This window comes from Rhinoraja longicauda, chromosome 5, assembly GCF_053455715.1.
Source record: "Rhinoraja longicauda isolate Sanriku21f chromosome 5, sRhiLon1.1, whole genome shotgun sequence".
NCBI lineage: Eukaryota > Metazoa > Chordata > Chondrichthyes > Rajiformes > Arhynchobatidae > Rhinoraja > Rhinoraja longicauda.
The window spans coordinates 72,796,747-72,815,871 of NC_135957.1; the positions used below are offsets into that span (position 1 = coordinate 72,796,747).

General features: G+C 41.3%; 1 protein-coding gene across 1 annotated transcript in view; it reads left to right on the top strand.

The window, feature by feature from the left end:
* The first annotated feature begins 5,146 nt into the window (after positions 1-5,146).
* The window catches only part of mdn1 (midasin AAA ATPase 1), a 166,041-nt gene continuing 152,062 nt past the window's right edge, over positions 5,147-19,125 (top strand). The window contains exons 1-7 of the mRNA XM_078399789.1: positions 5,147-5,301; positions 9,996-10,219; positions 12,026-12,250; positions 14,383-14,490; positions 16,798-16,990; positions 18,000-18,209; positions 18,779-18,910. Of these exons, the coding sequence (XP_078255915.1) occupies positions 5,206-5,301; positions 9,996-10,219; positions 12,026-12,250; positions 14,383-14,490; positions 16,798-16,990; positions 18,000-18,209; positions 18,779-18,910 (1,188 nt within the window). The 5' untranslated portion in view covers positions 5,147-5,205. The remainder of the gene's footprint in view (positions 5,302-9,995; positions 10,220-12,025; positions 12,251-14,382; positions 14,491-16,797; positions 16,991-17,999; positions 18,210-18,778; positions 18,911-19,125) is intronic.

Below are 19,125 nucleotides of genomic sequence, written 5' to 3' on the forward strand. Positions count from 1 at the left end.
GTCCAACTTCGATAGCCATTACTGCTCGGGGATGGAATGGAGGTATAGCTTATGCACACACCGCACCATAATATAACAAAACAAATCCTCCAAACGCTGTTTCTTGATTAATTGGTCTTTATTAAAGTAGCACAAATCAAAGAGTAATTCATTACTTTTCGTTCTTATCAACTGTTTCTTCTTCAAACAATACAATAAAATTCTTGTGGTTATTACCGTGTGGTTCTTATAAGTGTAGCTGGCATGAGCAGGTGTGGTAAAGAACTGTATTCTCTCCATCCTCCCAGACAAAACTGAACCGCAACCTCTGTCGCCACGCTAGCCTCCTCCCATCTAGACATTCCCCATTACGTATTAAGTCACACCCACAAGCATGCAAAAAAGATATACTAGAAATATTAAACATAGCCATAATACAATGACTGTAGCTAAATTAAGTGTAAATGGCTCCTACACCACGATTCAATGTGATCATGGCTGATCATTCTCAATCAGTACCCCATTCCTGCCTTCTCCCCATACCCCCTGACTCCGCTATCCTTAAGAGCTCTATCTATCTCTCTCTTGAAAGCATTCAGAGAATTGGCCTCCCCTGCCTTCTGAGGCAGTGAAGTCCACAGATTTACAACTCTCTGACTGAAAAAGTTTTTCCTCATCTCTGTTCTAAATGGCCTACCCCTTATTCTTAAACTGTTGCCCCTGGATCTGGACTCCCCCAACATTGGGAACATGTTTCCTGCCTCTAACGTGTCAAACCCCTTAATAATCTTATATGTTTCGATAAGATCCCCTCTCATTCTTCTAAATTCTAGTGTATACAGGCCTAGTTGCTCCAGTCTTTCAATATACGACAGTCCCGCCATTCCGGGAATTAACCTAGTAAACCTACACTGCACGCCCTCAATAGCAAGAATATCCTTCCTCACATTTGGAGACCAAAACTGCACGCAGTACTCCAGGTGCGGTCTCACTAGGGCCCTGTACAACTGCAGGAGGACCTCTTTGCTCCTTTACTCAACTCCTCATGTTATGAAGGCCAACATTCCATTGGCTTTCTTCACTGCCTGCTGCACCTTCATGCTTCCTTTCAGTGACTGATGCACTAGGACACCCAGATCTCGTTGTAGGTCCCCTTTTCCTAACGACACCATTCAAATAATAATCTGCCTTCCTATTCTTACCACCAAAGTGGATAACCTCACACTAATCCACATTAAACTGCATCTGCCATGCATCCGCCCACTCACACAACCTGTCCAAGTCACCCTGCAACCTCATAGTATCTTCCTCACAGTTCACACTTTGTGTCATCTGCAAATTTGCTAATGTTACTTTTAATCCCTTCATCCAAGTCATTAATGTATATTGTAAATAGCTGCGGTCCCAGCACCGAGTCTTGTGCTGAGTTACTCCAGCATTTTGTGATACCTTTGATTTGTACCAGCATCTGCAGTTATTTTCCTACACATGAAATTCTTACATGGCTGTAAACACAGTATTCAATAGATAACACAATAAACAAATAATAAATAAAAAAATTAAAATAAAAAAACAATATCATGCTGAACAAAAACAAAAGCCCGAAGTCCCGAAATGAATAGCAAATCAACTTATAAGTGACTTTTAAGAAGAGAGACACAATATGCTGGAGTAACTCAGCAGGACAGGCAGTGTCTCTGGAGAGAAGGAATGGGTGATGATTTGGGTTGAGACCTTTCTTCAGGAGTGTTTGGATAGCACATGGAAGTGTGGGGAATAGAGGGTTGTGGATCATGTGCAGGCAAATTAGGTTAGTTTTTGTAAACTAAGTTTATTTCAGATTTAAACTAAACATGAAAACTTAAAATGTTATTTGCAACACCAATGATGAGCTCCAGGCTCTCTTGTGTTCGCTGGTTGCAGAAAGCAGTAAACACATGCGATGAACATGGTTGCCAGAAGGAGTTTAAGCTCAGTGAAGGGACAGGTAGTCAGTCCAAATGAACGCACACTGTTGGCTCATTTGATGCATCTTTAATGGCCGCCATGGACAGGTTCAGTTGCAGGGCCACGAGTTGTTCCCTCACTCTGATGTTCTGCCCTGCCTATATCATGATTCAAAAGCTCAAGAACATGGAACTGAAATGCAATTTGAAATGGTAGATGAGTGCCAATAGCAGAGGAAGAGCTGAGATCTCACACTCTGAACAGTATGGACATGCGTGATGGCCTGGAGGACATGCCCTAATGCTTGCAAGTGTACAAAATCAGGAGAAGCATAGATAGGGTGAATACACAGAGTATGTTAGCCAGAGTAGAGGAATCAAAAACAAGAGGACATATGTTTAAGGCGAGAGGGGCAAAATTGAATATAGACCTGAGGGCCATTTTTTTCACACATAGGGAGGTGGAGTATATATCATGAGCTGCCAGAGGAGGCAGATATTATAACAGCATTTAAAAGACCCTTGAACAGGTACATGGATAGGAAAGGTTTAGAGGGATATGGGTCAAACACAGGCAAATGGGACTAGCAGAGACGGGGCATTTTGGTTTGTATGGGCAAGTTGTGCATCTGACTCTATTAGTTTAAATGCTTGGCTTTGCTCCAGTACAAAGTCCTCCAGCTGGTTTCCTATTGCACTTTGGGTATCCCTGTTCTGTGCATACCAATGCAGTATTGAAATTATTTTACTATTTCAAAGAAGGCATCCCCCGCCCTCTGCCTGAATAACACTTCTTAACTATTCTGGCAATATTTTCAATTTTACCTAGTGCACGAGTCCTCAAATTTTAATTTAAATCTTAAAAACGAAAATAACTGTTTTGTTTTCCCTGCAAGTTTTAGGGAGAGAGTGCAGATATTTTGAACTGCAACGGATGAGTTGCTTTTTAGGAAGACACGTTACACAAATGTGGATAGACAATGTCTGAAGAAGGGTCTCGACCCGAAACATCACCCATTCCTTCTCTCCAGAGATGCTGCCTGTCCCGCAGAGTTACTCCAGCATTTTGTGCCTACATTCGGTGTAGTTCCTTCTGACACAAATGTGGATAACATTTCACTGTGGATAACAAATGTTTCTGTTTTCTATTTTCTGCTGCACAACTGCCAACACCTGGGCTATCTCGTGCAGGTTTCGCTCGCGTGGGTCCTGGTTGCAAAAAGGTTATTTAGATTTTTACGTGGGCAAGTTTGGTGAGATGATCCAATGTCCAAATGTGGATAACATCAAGATTAAAAATTGGAAATACAGCCAGAATCGTTGAGAAGCTCTGGATTGGTAGCCGGTGTAAAATTGCATTGGTGTAAAATTGCATTGGTGTAAAATTGCGTTGGTGTAAATTTGCATCGGGGTAAAATTGCATCGGTGTAAAATTGCGTTGGTGTAAAATTGCGTTGGTGTAAATTTGCATCGGGGTATAGACAATAGACAATAGACAATAGGTGCAGGAGTAGGCCATTCAGCTCTTCGAGCCAGCACCGCCATTCAATGCGATCATGGCTGATCACTCTCAATCAGTACCCCGTTCCTGCCTTCTCCCCATACCCCCTCACTCCGCTATCCTTAAGAGCTCTATCCAGCTCTCTCTTGAAAGCATCCAACGAACTGGCCTCCACTGCCTTCTGAGGCAGAGAATTCCACACCTTCACCACTCTCAGACTGAAAAAGTTCTTCCTCATCACCGTTCTAAATGGCCTACCCCTTATTCTTAAACTGTGGCCCCTTGTTCTGGACTCCCCCAACATTGGGAACATGTTTCCTGCCTCTAATGTGTCTTATATTTTTCAATAAGATCCCCCCTCATCCTTCTAAATTCCAGTGTATACAAGCCTAATTGCTCCAGCCTTTCAACATACGACAGTCCCGCCATTCCGGGAATCAACCTAGTGAACCTAAGCTGCACGCCCTCAATAGCAAGAATATCCTTCCTCAAATTTGGAGACCAAAACTGCACACAGTACTCCAGGTGCGGTCTCACCAGGGCCCGGTACAACTGTAGAAGGACCTCTTTGCTCCTATACTCAACTCCTCTTGTTACGAAGGCCAACATTCCATTGGCTTTCTTCACTGCCTGCTGTACCTGCATGCTTCCTTTCAGTGACTGATGTACTAGGACACCCAGATCTCGTTGAACATCCCCTCTTCCTAACTTGCATCGGTGTAAAATTGCAACGGTGTAAAGTTGTGTTGGTGTAAAATTGCATTGGTGCAAAATTGCATTTGTGTAAAATTGCATCGGTGTAAAACTGCATTGGTGTAAAATTGCATCGGTGTAAATTGCATCGGTGTAAAGCTGCATTGGTGTAAAATTGCATTGTGTGAAATTGCATCGGTGTAAATTTGCATGGGTGTAAATTTGCATGGGGTGTAAAATTGCATGGGTGTAAAATTGCATGGGTGTAAAATTGCATTGGTGTAAAATTGCATCGGTGTATAATTGCATTGGTGTAAAATTGCATTGGTGCAAAATTGCATTGTGTAAAATTGCATCGGTGTAAAATGGCATCTGTGTAAAATTGCATTGGTGCAAAATTGCATTGTGTAAAATTACATTGGTGTAAAATTGCATTGGTGTAAATTTGCATTGGTGTAAAATTGCATTGGTGTAAAATTGTATCGGTGTAAAATTGCATCGGTGTAAATTTGCATCGGTGTAAAATTGCATTGGTGTAAAGTTGCATTGGTGTAAAATTGCATGGTGTAAAATTGTATTGGTGTAAATTTGCATTGGTGCAAAATTGCATTGGTGTAAAACTGCATTGGTGTAAAACTGCATTGGTGTAAATTTGCATTGGTGTAAAATTGCATTGTGTAAAATTGCATTGGTGTAAAGTTGCATCGGTGTAAAATGGCATTGGTGTAAAGTTGCATTGGTGTAAAATTGCATTGGTGTAAAATTGCATGGTGTAAAATTGCATCGGTGTAAATTTGCATCGGTGTAAAATTGCATTGGTGTAAAATTGCATTGCATTCAATTCCCTTTGAATTCCCTTTCAATTCCATTTTCAGATAGTTTTGAAAGCTGGGGGGGTTGAGTGTGCAGCAACTCGAGGTGTTTAAAGGGCGTCCCGGGACAGTCAGGGTCCAGCTGGTGCCCCGGAAGTGTTCTACTCGCTCTGGTCCACGTGTGGCTGTGTAGCGGCGGGGCCCGCATGTTGCTGCTGGCGGCGGCCTGACAGCTCCTCTCTCCACCGGCTCCAGCCCACACTCCGCTAACACCATGGGCGACCAGGCCTTGCAGCTGGCGGCCCTTCCTCTGATCGCCAAGTTGAACGAGAGGAGCCGCAGCGAGCTGAGCAAGTACTTGGCCAAGCAGGTAAAAAGAGAATAAAAATGCCGGGACGCCGTAGTCGCCCAGGCAGAGGGGGTATATAAAGTGCTGAGGCACCACCGGGTGGGATTAAGTGCAAGGAAGGGTTGGTTGTCTGGTTCAGATATCATTGTGGATTGTACCTGATGATATTGATTTGGGCAAATTGTTTTGCAACATGATGCGAGCATTGCATACACGTACAGGTCTATTTGCAAACTCAGAGGATTAGCAATTTGCAAATAGATAAACACAAAATGCTGGAGTAACTCCGCGGGACAGGTAGCATCTCTGTCAGTCTGAAGAAGGGTCTCGACCCGAAGGCTAAGCAGCATCACCCATTCCTTCTCTCCGGTGATGCTGCCTGGACCCGCTGAGTTACTCCAGCATTTTGTGTCTTATCTTCAGTGTAAACCAGCATCTGCAGTTTCTTCCTCCACATTTAGCAATTTGTAATTGTTTTGCAAATACATCTGTACCTCCATGTACGTAAATGGTTACATTCTGGTGCATTTCATTCAGCAAAATTACTGACGGGAGGGACTGTTGAAACAGAAACAAAAATTAGATGCAGGAGGAGGCCATTTGGCCCTTCGAGCCAGCACCACCATTCATTGTGATCATGGGTTTATCATCAAATAATTACCTGCTTACTCAATATGAATCCTAAAGTGAGCGATCCAGAGATGGGATCGAGTGGACAGTGTTTTGAGTAGCATAGTTTCTATGCCTTTTTGTTAATTCTGAAATGATGCTTAGGTTTCAGGTCGTTATGTTAGGTTGTCGGGTTGCTATTGTTATTTGAAATCAATATTTTTGTGTAATATATTTTGCTCTCCGAATTTGCAAAAGTTAGTTGAAATTATATTTTAAAAAAGACACAAAGTGCTGGAGTAACTGAGCGAGTCAGGCGGCATCTCTGGAGAACATGGAACTTGCGAAATTAAAAATAAAATGCTAACAGATCATATAGGATTTATAGTAAGAAAAACAGCTAAAGGGTTTGTTTCGAAGACCGTTAGAAAAAGGAAAAAGCTTTTTAAAAAGTAGTTTCGAGTTGCAGGAAAAATGCATGTTAACGATCAATTTGCTAAATAGTTCCAGCATTTTCTATTTCTTGTTTCTAACACTTCCAGGTTTTAGATATTGTTTTTGAATATTTGACTCTACTGAAAACTGTGGTGTTGGGTGGTATTAACTTTCTGTTGCTATCATAGTTATTGTGTGATAAGGTTTGTAAAAATAATATAGTAATCAGGGGAATTAAGTAGGAAAGAACTGCAGCATCTGCAGTTCTTTCCTACACAAAGAACTGCAGCTGCTCATTTAAATCAAAGGTAGACACAACATGCTGGAATAACAGGCAGCATCTCTGGAGAGAAGGAATGGGTGACGTTTTGGGTTGAGACCCTTCTTCACGTCACCTATTCCTTTTCTCCAGAGATGCTGCCTGTCCCGCTGAGTTACTCCAGCATGTTGTGTCTACCAGGGGAATTGCGGAGTCGATTACATTATAATGAGGATCTTCTGAAAAATTCTCGCTATCTCTTGGGTGCAAGGAGAAAGAGTAAAAAAAGAGCATGGGTATATTTTATCATTTCAAAAGATCTCTGGCAGCATTTTGTACAAAACATAAAAGCATGGGGAGTAAATGAGTACAGAAATGTTTCTATATGTAAGAGTAGAGGTATCTGATGGGCTGAGCAAAAACAAACTACTGGAGAAATACTCAAACTACTGGGTCAGGCAGCATCGGTGAAGGGAAATGGACAGCGGATGATTCGAGTCAGGACCCTTTTACCAACCTGGAAGAGGTGGAGAGATGTCTCGGATGTAGTTGGGAAGGGATTGCACAAGGGGAAAGAAGATAGAGTCCAGGAATGAGGTGAGTTCAGTGGGGCAGGAGCAGCAGAAACAAAGGGCCCATTAGGGATGTGTAGGAAGGAACTGCAGATGCTGGGTTTGCACCAAAGATAGACACAAAATGCTAGAGTAGCTCAGCGGGTCAGGCAGCATCTTGGGAGTAAAGGAATAGGTGACGTGAAGAAGGGTCTCAACCCGGAACGTCGCCTATTCCTTTTCTCCAGAGATGCTTCCTGACCCGCCGAGTTACTCCAGCATTTTGTGTCTATCTCCGGTCGATTAGGGATGGTCTGTTTCTAGATTTGGGGTAGGAGATGGAAACGGCCAATTATGGTTGAGGAGCTATTAGGTTCGAGACTGTGGAGGGGACGATTGCTGGGATTTTGAGATTTATGATGCTTGGGGAGAAGGAGGCCTGATGTTCATTGGTGAGGCTTTGTTCAGGAAGTGATGACTGAGAGCTGACTCAGCATGGTAGAGATCACGTCGTCAGACTACAACAGCGCTGCTTTTGTCTGCAGGCTTTGAGGTTGGGATTGGTGTGGACTGAGTTGAGATGGTTCTTTGCAATATCATTTTGATAAGGCCATTGAGATAAAAGCCAGGAAACAAAGAACCTCGAAGTTGCTATGATAAACCTGTATGAAATAAAAAGATCATGAGCAGGCTTCTCTGACCATAAGCATGTCCCTTTGAAGATTAATGAAGGAATACAAAATGTCTCAATTAAATATCTTTTGAGTAAAGTCATACAGTGTGGAAACAGGCCCTTCAGCCCAACTTGTCCATGTCGCCTACCATGCTCTACCTACACTAGTCCCACCTACCTGCGTTTGGCCCAAGTCCTTCTAAATCTATCCCACCCATGTACCTGTCCAAATGGCTTTTAAACATTAACCTGCCTCAGCTACATCCTCGTTTGGGCTTGGCCATACACCCACCACCCTTTGTGTAGAAAAAAAGTTCCTATTAAATCTTTTTCCCCCGTCACCTTAAACGTTTGGTTCTTGATCCCCTACTCTGAGTAAAAGACACTGCATTTACACTATCTATTACCATCATGATCTTGTACATCTCTCTCAGATCATCCCTCCTCCTCCTACAATCCAAGGAATAAAATGCTAGCCTGCTCAACATCTCCCTATAGCTCAGGCCCTTGATTCCTGGCAACCCTTGTAAATCTTCTCTGCACCCTTTCCAGCTTAGCAACATCTTTCCAATAACAGAGTGACCAAAGCTGAACATAATACCTCAAATGTGGTCTCACCAATGTCTTGTGCGACTGTAACATACTTCCCAACTTTTATATTCAATATTTTGACTGTTGAATGCCAATGTGCCAAAATCTGCTTTGACCTCCCTATCTACCTGTGATGCCACTTTCGCGGACCATGTACCTGCACTCCTGGATCCCTCTGTTCTCCAACACTCCACAGAGCCCTGCCATGTATTGTAAAGATCCTGCCCTGATTTGTCATCCCAAAATGCAACCTTTTCCTTGCAACCCTCTTAAATGGAGGCTCCCCTCCAGCCTTCTGGCAACTCATCCTTGTATCATGATGATTCATAAATCTCAGTCAGTGCAGCTGCAATTTATTTTCTAGCTTCCCACAGTGTCCTCGGAAATATCTGATCTGGCTTGGGAGATTTATCCACCTTCATGTGCCCAAAGATGTTCAGCACCACCTTGACTGTAATACTGACTGAACTCAAGACACATCCATAAATTGTCACGTTCCCCAGTCTTCACATCTTTCTCCACAGTAATACTCATTAAGGACTTGTCCATCTCCTTCAGCTCCGGACAGCGATGACCGCTTTGGTTTCCGAGGGGCTCTATTCTCTCTTTAGTCACCCTCTTTCGCTTAATGCACGTAAAATCTCTTTGGATTTCCAATATTATCTGCCAGAGCTATCGGTGTTTAAAGACCTGTTATGCTGCTGTAAGTAAGAATTGCAAACGCAAACCAACCTCCCTTCCATTAACTCGATCTACACTTCACGCTGCCTCGGCAGGGCCACCAGCATAATCAAGGACCGTCACTCCCACTTCTCCCCTCTCTCTTTAGGCAATAGGTAGGTACAGAAGTTTGAAATTGCATACCTCCAGATTTTGGCAGTTTATTTCCAGCTGTTATCAGGCAACTGAACCATCCTCACCAATTAGAGAGCGGTCCCGAGCTATCATCTACCCCATTGGAGACCTTCGAACTATATTTAATTAGACTTTACTGGATTTTATGTTGCACTAAACATTATACCCTTCATCTTGTATCTGTACACTGTGGACGACTTGATTGTATTCAGCATTGTCTTTTCACTGACTAGATAGCACGCAACAAAAAAGCTTTTCACTGTACCTCTGTACACGTGACAATAATAATAATAAATTAAACTAATTTCATTGTTGTTTCGGTACATATGACAATTAAATTCTCTTGACTCATCACATCCAAAGCTGAAAATATTGGAATACTCAGGCAATTGTTTAACTTTGAAAGAATGATGATGCTGCTTTTATTGTCACATGTGAAAATACACGGTGCCATTTTTTTCTTACTCACAGTCCAGTAAAGTATTGCCAAACCTAAGCATATCCCCGATTAGCAAATTGTACAGAAATAGTCTACATGAGGCGCCGTCTTTTGGTGCTATTTTCAAATTCCAATCCGCGCACTTTTCAAATTCCAATCCACGTTCTTATGAGCGGTGCCCGATGAGACAGAAGAATGGGATTAGATGTATGACAGTATATTGGGTCTATGTTTTTCCTGAGGATCACATTGTACAATACACAATACCGACAACTAACAAGAAACATTTTGTTTTTCAATCAGATTTGGAACAAGCAGGATCGGCAGTATATCCTCAATGTCTTGGCTCAGCTGCTGCTGGATAAGGAATGCACGCTGCTGATCGGACGCCATCTCAGGCCTCTGCTGTTGGATCTTCTTGAACGCAATGTCAAGGCGATCAAAAGGCCCGTATTCAATCACGACCTGCACGAGCGGTTATGTGTAGCAATGAGCAAGCTTATTGATATCAGCCCTGATGTCATTTTGTAAGTCATCCCTCGTTCTTTTCTAGTTTGCGCGTAAAGATCTGCATTGTACATTAACTTGTTAAGTAATTAGCTGCACTATCACGAGTGAAGTTACAGAACTCAAAAGATCAGCTGCTGCCTTACAGCGTCAGAGACTGGGTCTGATTCTGACCTCGGGTGCTGTGCGTGTGAAATTTACATGTTCTTCCTATAACCCTGTGGTTTTCCTCCATCTACTGTTTCCTCCCACATCCCAAACACGTGCGTGTAATGATGGGTAATGATGGGAAGGCAGGAAAATGGGATTAGGAGGGAGCATTTACGTGGGAAAATGGGATTAGGAGGTTTGTAGGCTCATTGGCCTCTGTAAATTGGCCCTTGTGTGTTGGGGGTGGATGAGAAAATGGGATAACATAGAACTAGTATAAACGGGTGTTTGATGGTCAGTGTGGACTTGGTGGACTGAAGGTTTCCATGCTATATCTCTAAACTAAACTAAATCAGTTAAGACAATTTTTTCTTTCTGTGTTTTATTAAATCAATCGTTACTGGTTGGGGTTTTATTTACATTTTGTAGCATCCAGGTGTTCGATTTTTCATGTGCCCTCAAATGAGCACCGGTGGACTGTCAACATTAAAAGCACCAGCCCTTTTCAATACCAAACATCGCGATCGGGTGATGTCTAGGTATAGAAACTTTGTGATGAGAGACATTGAGGCAACTTGTAATAGCATTCATAGATTTAGCTTTATCATTGTGTACGAGGTACTGTGAATAGCTTTGTTTTGCATGCGATTGAATCGGATCCAGTAACACTACATAAATGCAATTGTCTAACTCGAGTACAACAGATTGAGCAAAGGGGGGAAAACACAGAATGCAGTGGATATTTTTAAGGCAGACATAGACAAATTCTTGATTGGAACAGGTGTCAAGGGTAATGATGGGAAGGCAGGAAAATGGAATTAGGAGGGAGCGATTAGCCATGATTGAATGGTGGAGAAGACTAAATGGGCCGAATGGTCTATTTCTACTATGACTTACCCCTATAACTTGGGAACTCTCAGCATTGTAACGTGACAATTCCATAGATAAAGTCCAATATCTACAATTGGGGAGAGTTGAATCAGACATTGTTTCTTTTACTAACCCTTTCTCCGACCCCAAATTTTACATTATAATTCAAACACGTCCAATCTAACATTTAACAGTCTTTTTCATCTCTGGCTATATCATATTAAACAGAGGAAAAGTGTCTACCTGTGCAACAGAATGAGATTTTTCACTGAGCAAGTCTGGTACCAAGGAACAAATGGGTGCCAAGAGATTTTATTGACCCATTATTTTGGGGGGTTTTAAATATCCTATCTTGGGTAAAAGGCTATAAATGCCACCATTTATTGTCTATACTCGATCTCTGTTGATAAGATGAAAGTGATCCACTATTTTGAACAGCCATAGTATGTCATGGGTAGGGAATTGTAGAGGCAAGGAACTGCAGATGTAGTCTGAAGATGGTTCCCGACCCGAAATGTTGCTTATCCATGTCCTCCAGAGATGATGCCTGACCCTCTGAGTTAATCCAGCACTTTGTGTTCTACTATGCGTCGTGAATTTGAGGATTTGTGACCCGACTATGTGGAAATAGATAATAATACATTGACAGGACAGTGTGTCGTGTGGCTTGATGGTGATGTTTCGATGCATCTGTTGCCCTTGTCCTTCTGATAATTATTCTTGCATAGGTTGTTTATATGGGGATATATATGGGCAAACACCCGGCGATAATTTTGTAACTTGTGTAACCTACTTGTTTTCTCAAGGTTTGCCCTGAGGTACTTTAAGGATTCGCCACCAGTCTTTCAGAGATTGTTTCTGGAGAGTTCGGATTCAAATACAGTCCGCTATGGTCGAAAGCGCATGAAGCTCCGAGACCTCATGAGCGCAGCGTGCAAATTCTTGAAGGAAAACTGGATAATGTTCAGTGAATTATGGGATTGGAGTGTGTGCCTTCCATTGTTGGGAAGCCATGATGCCTTGGTTCGTTGGTATGTCAAAAAACTCCATATATTTACGTTCAATTATTAGCATCTAAAATCCTCGAGTGTTGAAATTATATTGAAACAACAAGTTGGGTGAAAATTCCCTTTATGTACTTTGATAACTCATTTATACAAGCAGAATATTAGTTTTTGACATTCTCGACAGATCAGACAATATCATAGAGAGAATTTTGAGTTATTTCGGCTTGATGATGAAACCAGAGTGTTAATTCTTTCTCGATAAATTTTTCCTGACCTAAGTATTTTTTATATTTTACTAGGTTTTTTTCATTTTACATTTAACTGTTCTTTCCTTTTATTTCTCCATTTTAAATAGTGCTTTGAAATTATGAATCATAGAGTCATAGAGTGATACAGTGTGGGAACAGGCCCTTCGACCCAACTTGCCCACACCAGCCAACAATGTCCCAGCTACACTAATCCCACTTGCCTGTGCTTGGTCCATATCCCTCCAAACCTGTCCTATCCACGTACCTGTTTAACTGTTTCTTAACCGGTTGGATAGTCCCAGCCTCAACTACCCCCTCTGGCAGCTTGTTCCATCCACCCACCACCCTTTGTGTGGAAAAGACTATCCCTCGGATTCCTATGAAATCTTTTCCCCTTCACCTTGAACCTATGTCCTCTGGTCCTTGATTCCCCTACTCTGGACAAAAGACTGTGCATCTACCCGATCTATTCCTCTCATGATTTTGTATACCTCTAAGATCTCCCCTCATCCTCCTGTGCTCCATGGAATAGAGACCTAGCCTACTCAACCACTCCCTATAGCTCACACCCACTAGTCCTGGCAACATCCTCATAAATCTTTTCTGAACCCTTTCAAGCTTGACAATATCTTTCCTATAACATGGTGCCCAGAACTGAACACAATATTCTGAAAGCGGTCTCACCAATGTCTTATACAACTGCAACATGACCTCCCAGCTTCTATACTCAATACTTTGACTGATGAAGGCCAAAGTGCCAAAAGCACCACCTTATCTACCTGCGATTTGACCTTCAAGGAACCATGCACCTGTACTCCTAGATCCCTCTGCTCTACAACACTACCTAGAGGCCTACCATTTACCGTGTAGGTCCTGCCCTTGTTCGACGTCCCAAAATGCAACACCTCACACTTCTCTGTATTAAATTCCATCAACCATTCCTCTGACCACCTGGCCAATCGATCCAGATCCTGCTGCAATCGTTCACAACCATCTTCACTATCTGTAAAACCACTAACTTTTGTATCATCAGCAAACTTGCTAATCTTGCCCTGTATGTCTCATCCAAATCATTGATGTAGATGACAAACAGTAATGGGCCCAGCACCGAACACTGAGGCATACCACGAGTCACAGGCATCCAGTCTGAGAAGCAACCTTCCGCCATTACCCTCTGCTTCCTTCCGTGGAGCCAATTTGCTATCCATTCAGCTAACTCTCTTTGGATCCCATGCGATCTAACCTTCCAGAGCAGCCTACCATGCAGAAACTTGTCGAACGCCTAACTGAAGTCCAAAATTCAAAAATACTTAAAGAACTTTAGTGATTACATGTATATTCATATGGCATTGAAAGATTTGAAAGTTGCAGGTGCTTCTCTGCACTAAAAGAACTGCAGAAGGGGAGAAAACAAATGTAATGTGTTGGGATGAATGACTAAATTCCAAGCACAATCCATGATTGTTCAAGGGGTGATGCACTTTTTTATGTTCTCTCCTTGACAATTAAATTCAAAAATACTTTAAGAACTATGGTGATATTTATCTAAACACTTTGTCCAAACAATATTGTTTGACATATGGAGAGATGCTGCCAGACCCGCTGAATTACTCCAGCACTTTGTGCCTTTCTTTGTAAACCAGAACCTGCAGTTCTGTGTTTCTCTTGTTTACGAATTGCAACTTTCTCTTTCTCTCGTATTAATTTCCCAAATAAGTATTTCTATTTCTTTCAGAAAGAAAAGTTATCCAAAGTGAGCTTCAGGGATAGGAATGGGGGAGGGGTGCTGTTACAGAGAAACAACCAGCATACTTTGAGTTCAAAACAAAATGGTTTGGCTTTTTGTTAAGACTATCTGCAGTCCTTGGCTTATCATGACTGACCTTGTGCATTTTCTTCATCTTTCAGGTATACGGCTAGATGTCTTGCAGTTGTAACAAACATGAGTGATGAACAAAAGAACCACTTCTTCAAGAAAATTCTCACTACAGAAGACCTGACAAATTTTAGACTACAGTAAGCTAATCACTTCACTATTATGTTAGCATTCATAGCAAGAGGATTTGAGTATAGGAGCAGGGAGGTTCTGCTGCAGTTGTACAGGGCCTTGGTGAGACCGCACCTGGAGTATTGTGTACAGTTTTGGTCTCCTAATCTGAGGAAAGACATTCTAGCCTTAGAGGGAGTACAGAGAAGGTTCACCAGATTGATCCCTGGGATGGCAGGACTTTCATATGAAGAAAGACTGGATAGACTAGGCTTGTACTCGCTGGAATTTAGAAGACTGACGGGGGATCTTATTGAAACTTATAAAATTCTTTAGGGGTTGGAGAGGCTAAATGCGGGAAGATTGTTCCCGATGTTGGGGAAGTCCAGAACCAGGGGTCACAGCTTAAGGATAAGGGGGAAGTCTTTTAGGACCGAGATGAGAACGTTTTTTTTCACACAGAGAGTGGTGAGTCTGTGGAATTCTCTGCCACAGAAGGTAGTTGAGGCCAGTTCATTGGCTATATTTAAGAGGGAGTTAGATGCAGCCCTTGTGGCTAAAGGGATCAGGGGGTATGGAGAGAAGGCAGGTATAGGTTACTGAGCTGGATGATCAGCCATGATCATATTGAATGGCTGTGCAGGCTCGAAGGGCCGAATGGCCTACTCCTGCACCTATTTTCTATGTTTCTAAATCAAAAGATGATGGAAAATCTCCTTGGTTTGGCTGTGGAGAGAGAAGCTGATAGTGTTTCTGATCAATAACGATTGTTTGGACTATTGCAGCGTTCCCAGTTTTATTTCACATTTCGATTTAATAGTAGCTTTCTTTTAACTGTGGATGGTTTCTAAATCCTTGCATGAACTCAATTATTTTATGAATTGGGGACTGAATGAACATTTAAAATGTTTCAAATATGACACAAAAGCTTATTTTTGAATAGGTTTATGTTTTAAATTTGTTGTGTAAAGTTACAAAGTTACTTTCATGATTATTGGTCATTGCTATATTAATAACCTCGCAAAATAAGATTTACAAATGAAATCCATACATTGTATTGCCACCTAGAAGCTTAATGTTGATTACATATCACTGAATGTAACCCGTTATTGTTTGAAGGATAATCGGAATTTGCACAAGTTTCAATTAAACCTTTTCTGAACCTGAACATATTTTCTCGTATAAGTGACAAAAAGAGGAAAAGTCTGTGTGTGTTCCTGTGCAAAGCTATGTTGATGAGCTGCTTAAATATTTTTCATGATTTTTTAATTGAAGTTTGAAACTTAGGGGAATTTTTATTCATTAATTGAAGCTGCTCCATTGGATAATTGAATTTTAGGATTAAGAACCCTACCATGATTTGAACATAAAGATTTTGCAGTCATCCTTTCCAGTTTAAATTGGTTAACTATATTTAACGGAGTTGGTGTTCTGGTATTGGTTTATTATTACTTAGTACTGAGACATCGTGGATACCCCACTTTGTTTTATCAGTTAAATCGCACTGTACATAAGTACAACAGGTAGTGCAGAGGGAAAAATACCAGAGTACCAAGTATAGTGTTACAGTGTTAAGCATTACAGTTACAGAGAAAGTGCAGATTTTAAAGTGCAAGTGCTGCAATGAGGTAGGTTGGGGAGTCAGGACTACGCCTTAGCTTGCGGGAGCAGTGTTCAGTGGTCTGATAACAGTGGGAAGAAACTGTTCCTAAAACTGGTGGTACATGCTTTCAAGCTTTTGTTTCTTCTGCCTAATGGGAGAGAGGAAAAGAGGGAATGACCAGGGTGAAAATTGTCCTTGAATTGGTTAGCTGCTTTAGTATATTGTGGTCTGAGTTTTGGTCAATGAAGATTGTCAAAAATAAGGCTTTTGAAATTGGTAGAGCGGCAAAGTTGGCTGCTTTTACCCCACAAAAATTACGGTGATTTGTAAACTTTGTACACTTTGATTTGTGGTACCGTCCAAGGAAGACCGATAGCTGTCCATTGTATTGGATAATTGTGAAGAAGGCTGTGATGTAGATAATTCCCACTTCATTTTTTTAATTATTAAGCTGGACTTCAGCCTCAAGTTCCTTTGTCATGAGGACTTGGGAGGATTGTACCTGTTTTTTCTTGTTTAATTTATGCTTCGGCAGCACAAATATCAATTTAAAGTAAACGGAGAAATAGAAATTGTACACAATTGCTCCATATATATTCAGCTCTTGTTCTGTACAGGAATTTAAAAAATGGTTGTATGTTATTGCTTTTGTTGCTAATTTCTCTCACTTTACATTCACAATTAACAGTTTATGATGAGAAACTTTTTTTTTGCATCCCTTTTTATTTCATAGATTATTGGAAGATGACATGTTGCTGAATGTGGAGAAGGCCTTGGTACTGGCAAATTCTAAGACTGGTCTTTGGCAGAAAGAGAAACAACAAAAATATACCCAAGGGCACGTGTTAGCTGGTGATTTGTCTGAGAGTGTTGTGGTGGTGTGTGGAATCGCGTTACCACGGAACCAACTCGCCCAAAAGGACCAGGTTGTCATTTACTTGTCTTTTTAACAAGAAAACTAATTCAGTTGCGGGGGTTGTATTGGGCCTTGCTAAGTAAAATTACTGGCAGGAAATAACCTGAAAATTCATGAATATTTGTGGCCATCAGCCCTGTAGTCTTCATAAATATATGCTTCAGCTATATACAGTATCTGCAGCTCATTATGGTATTGACTAGATAAGTCTTTTTTTTATTGCAATCCCTTCAATGCTTTTAATCTCCTGTTTTCTGATTACTCACTTCTTCTGGTTGCATTCTGTTATTTTGTTGAAGGAACAATGTTTTAAAATTGTAACTTTTAATAGTGATCTTTGGTTGGTTATTTAAGCACCAGAAATGTCCCAGTTAATCTGTTTCTGTCTATCGTACACTTTGCAGTAGATCCTGTATTCATCATTTAAAATATGTTTATTTAAAATACATCATAAAATAATCCCCATTGAGTAATTTGTGCTACCTGTCCCATTATACCAATGTTGCCTCAAAGGAGTTTGAGTCCTATGTAGAGGAAATGGGTCATTCTGCCCAGCTCATCCATGCTGACCAAATTACCATCAACACTAGTTCCATTGAGAGTCATGGAGCTAAACAGCACAGAAACAGGCCCTTTGGTCCATGCCAACCCAGTTGGCACCTGGGCTGGTCCCATTTAGCTCATTTTCCTCTAAACACTTCGTTCACCTGGTCAAATTTATTTTAAAAGTTGTAATTATATGTGCTTACTCCATTCCAGATACAGACTACCCTCTGAGTGGTCCCTCTTAAATCTCTCCGGACTCAACTTTAACCAATGCCCTCTACTTTTAGCTTATTCCATACACTGAATGTCAGAAAATTGCTACCCCGCCCCCCCCCCCCCCCCCCCCCCCCCCGTTCTCGACTCACCTTAAACCTATGCCATTTCCTTCTTGATTTCCCATCTCAAGGGGTGGAGGGAGAGGCCATGTATTTACCCTATTTTGGTGATTGATTTATTTGATCCTTTCTCTGCAGTGCATCAATAAGTCGCTTGTGTTGGTGGCTTCGACCTACGGTTACCTACAGAACCTGGCGATGGCAGTATTGTCCCAGAATGCCGTGTTGCTAGAAGGGCCAATTGGCTGTGGTAAAACTGCTTTAGTAGAATATTTGGCAGCGGTCACAGGTCGACCGAAGGCTCCTGACTTCCTGAAAGTACAGCTCGGAGACCAGACTGACAGCAAGGTATGAATTTACTTACGCGGGATCATTGTTGAGGTTTTCTTTTATTTTAGTTTCGGCTTTTGTTAACCATGGCCTGACTCCATGGAAGTACACAATTAATCCAATTTTTAAAATATAGATTTCCAACTTCTACTTGCAGTAGTTGTGATGGGCAGCCCACTTTGTGGGTGGATCATGAGTTGGATCTTGTGTTGCAGCATAGCCCATTAATTCTATGCAAATCATTAGGTTGTTTTATAAAATTGTTTGACTTGTGCAAATGGAGCTTGGCAAAACAATGTTTTTTAATTTTTTTGCAGATAATTTGTCTTTCTATTTTTTGTTAAAGTTGTGCTTATGGAAGCCAAATCTTGACTTCATTTTGTCTCTCCAATCTGCTGGTTTCAAAGTTATATCAACTATTTCATTCGGGTTCCTTGAAGATGCATAAACAAGGGGATGTTCTACTTGTACTTGATGTGTTTTTAATTTTGCATTTTAGTGAATAATCTTGGGAAGGTTATAAAATTGTATATTTTAGTTGCTCTAACTGATCCACTTTTGTTTCAAATTGCTGCTACTTTTTATAGATGTTGCTGGGAATGTATCGCTGTGCAGATGTTCCTGGGGAATTTGTTTGGCAGCCTGGGTCACTGACTCAAGCTGTGATGAATGGATATTGGCTTCTCCTGGAAGACATTGACTATGCACCACTAGATGTTGTATGTACTACCTCTATTATACTTAAGTTAAGGGGAAGTTTTGATTTTAAGAATGAGTGTTTTTTAACTCAAGGTTGGGTAAACTGGAGTCGTAGTAGTGTGAAAAGATAAGAGGTTTGGTAGAAGTGTGCAAAATTAGGATTAATTTAGGCCATTAGGTTATAAGAATCAAACAAGGAATAGAAAAATTGGCACTTCAAGCCGGCTATGCTATT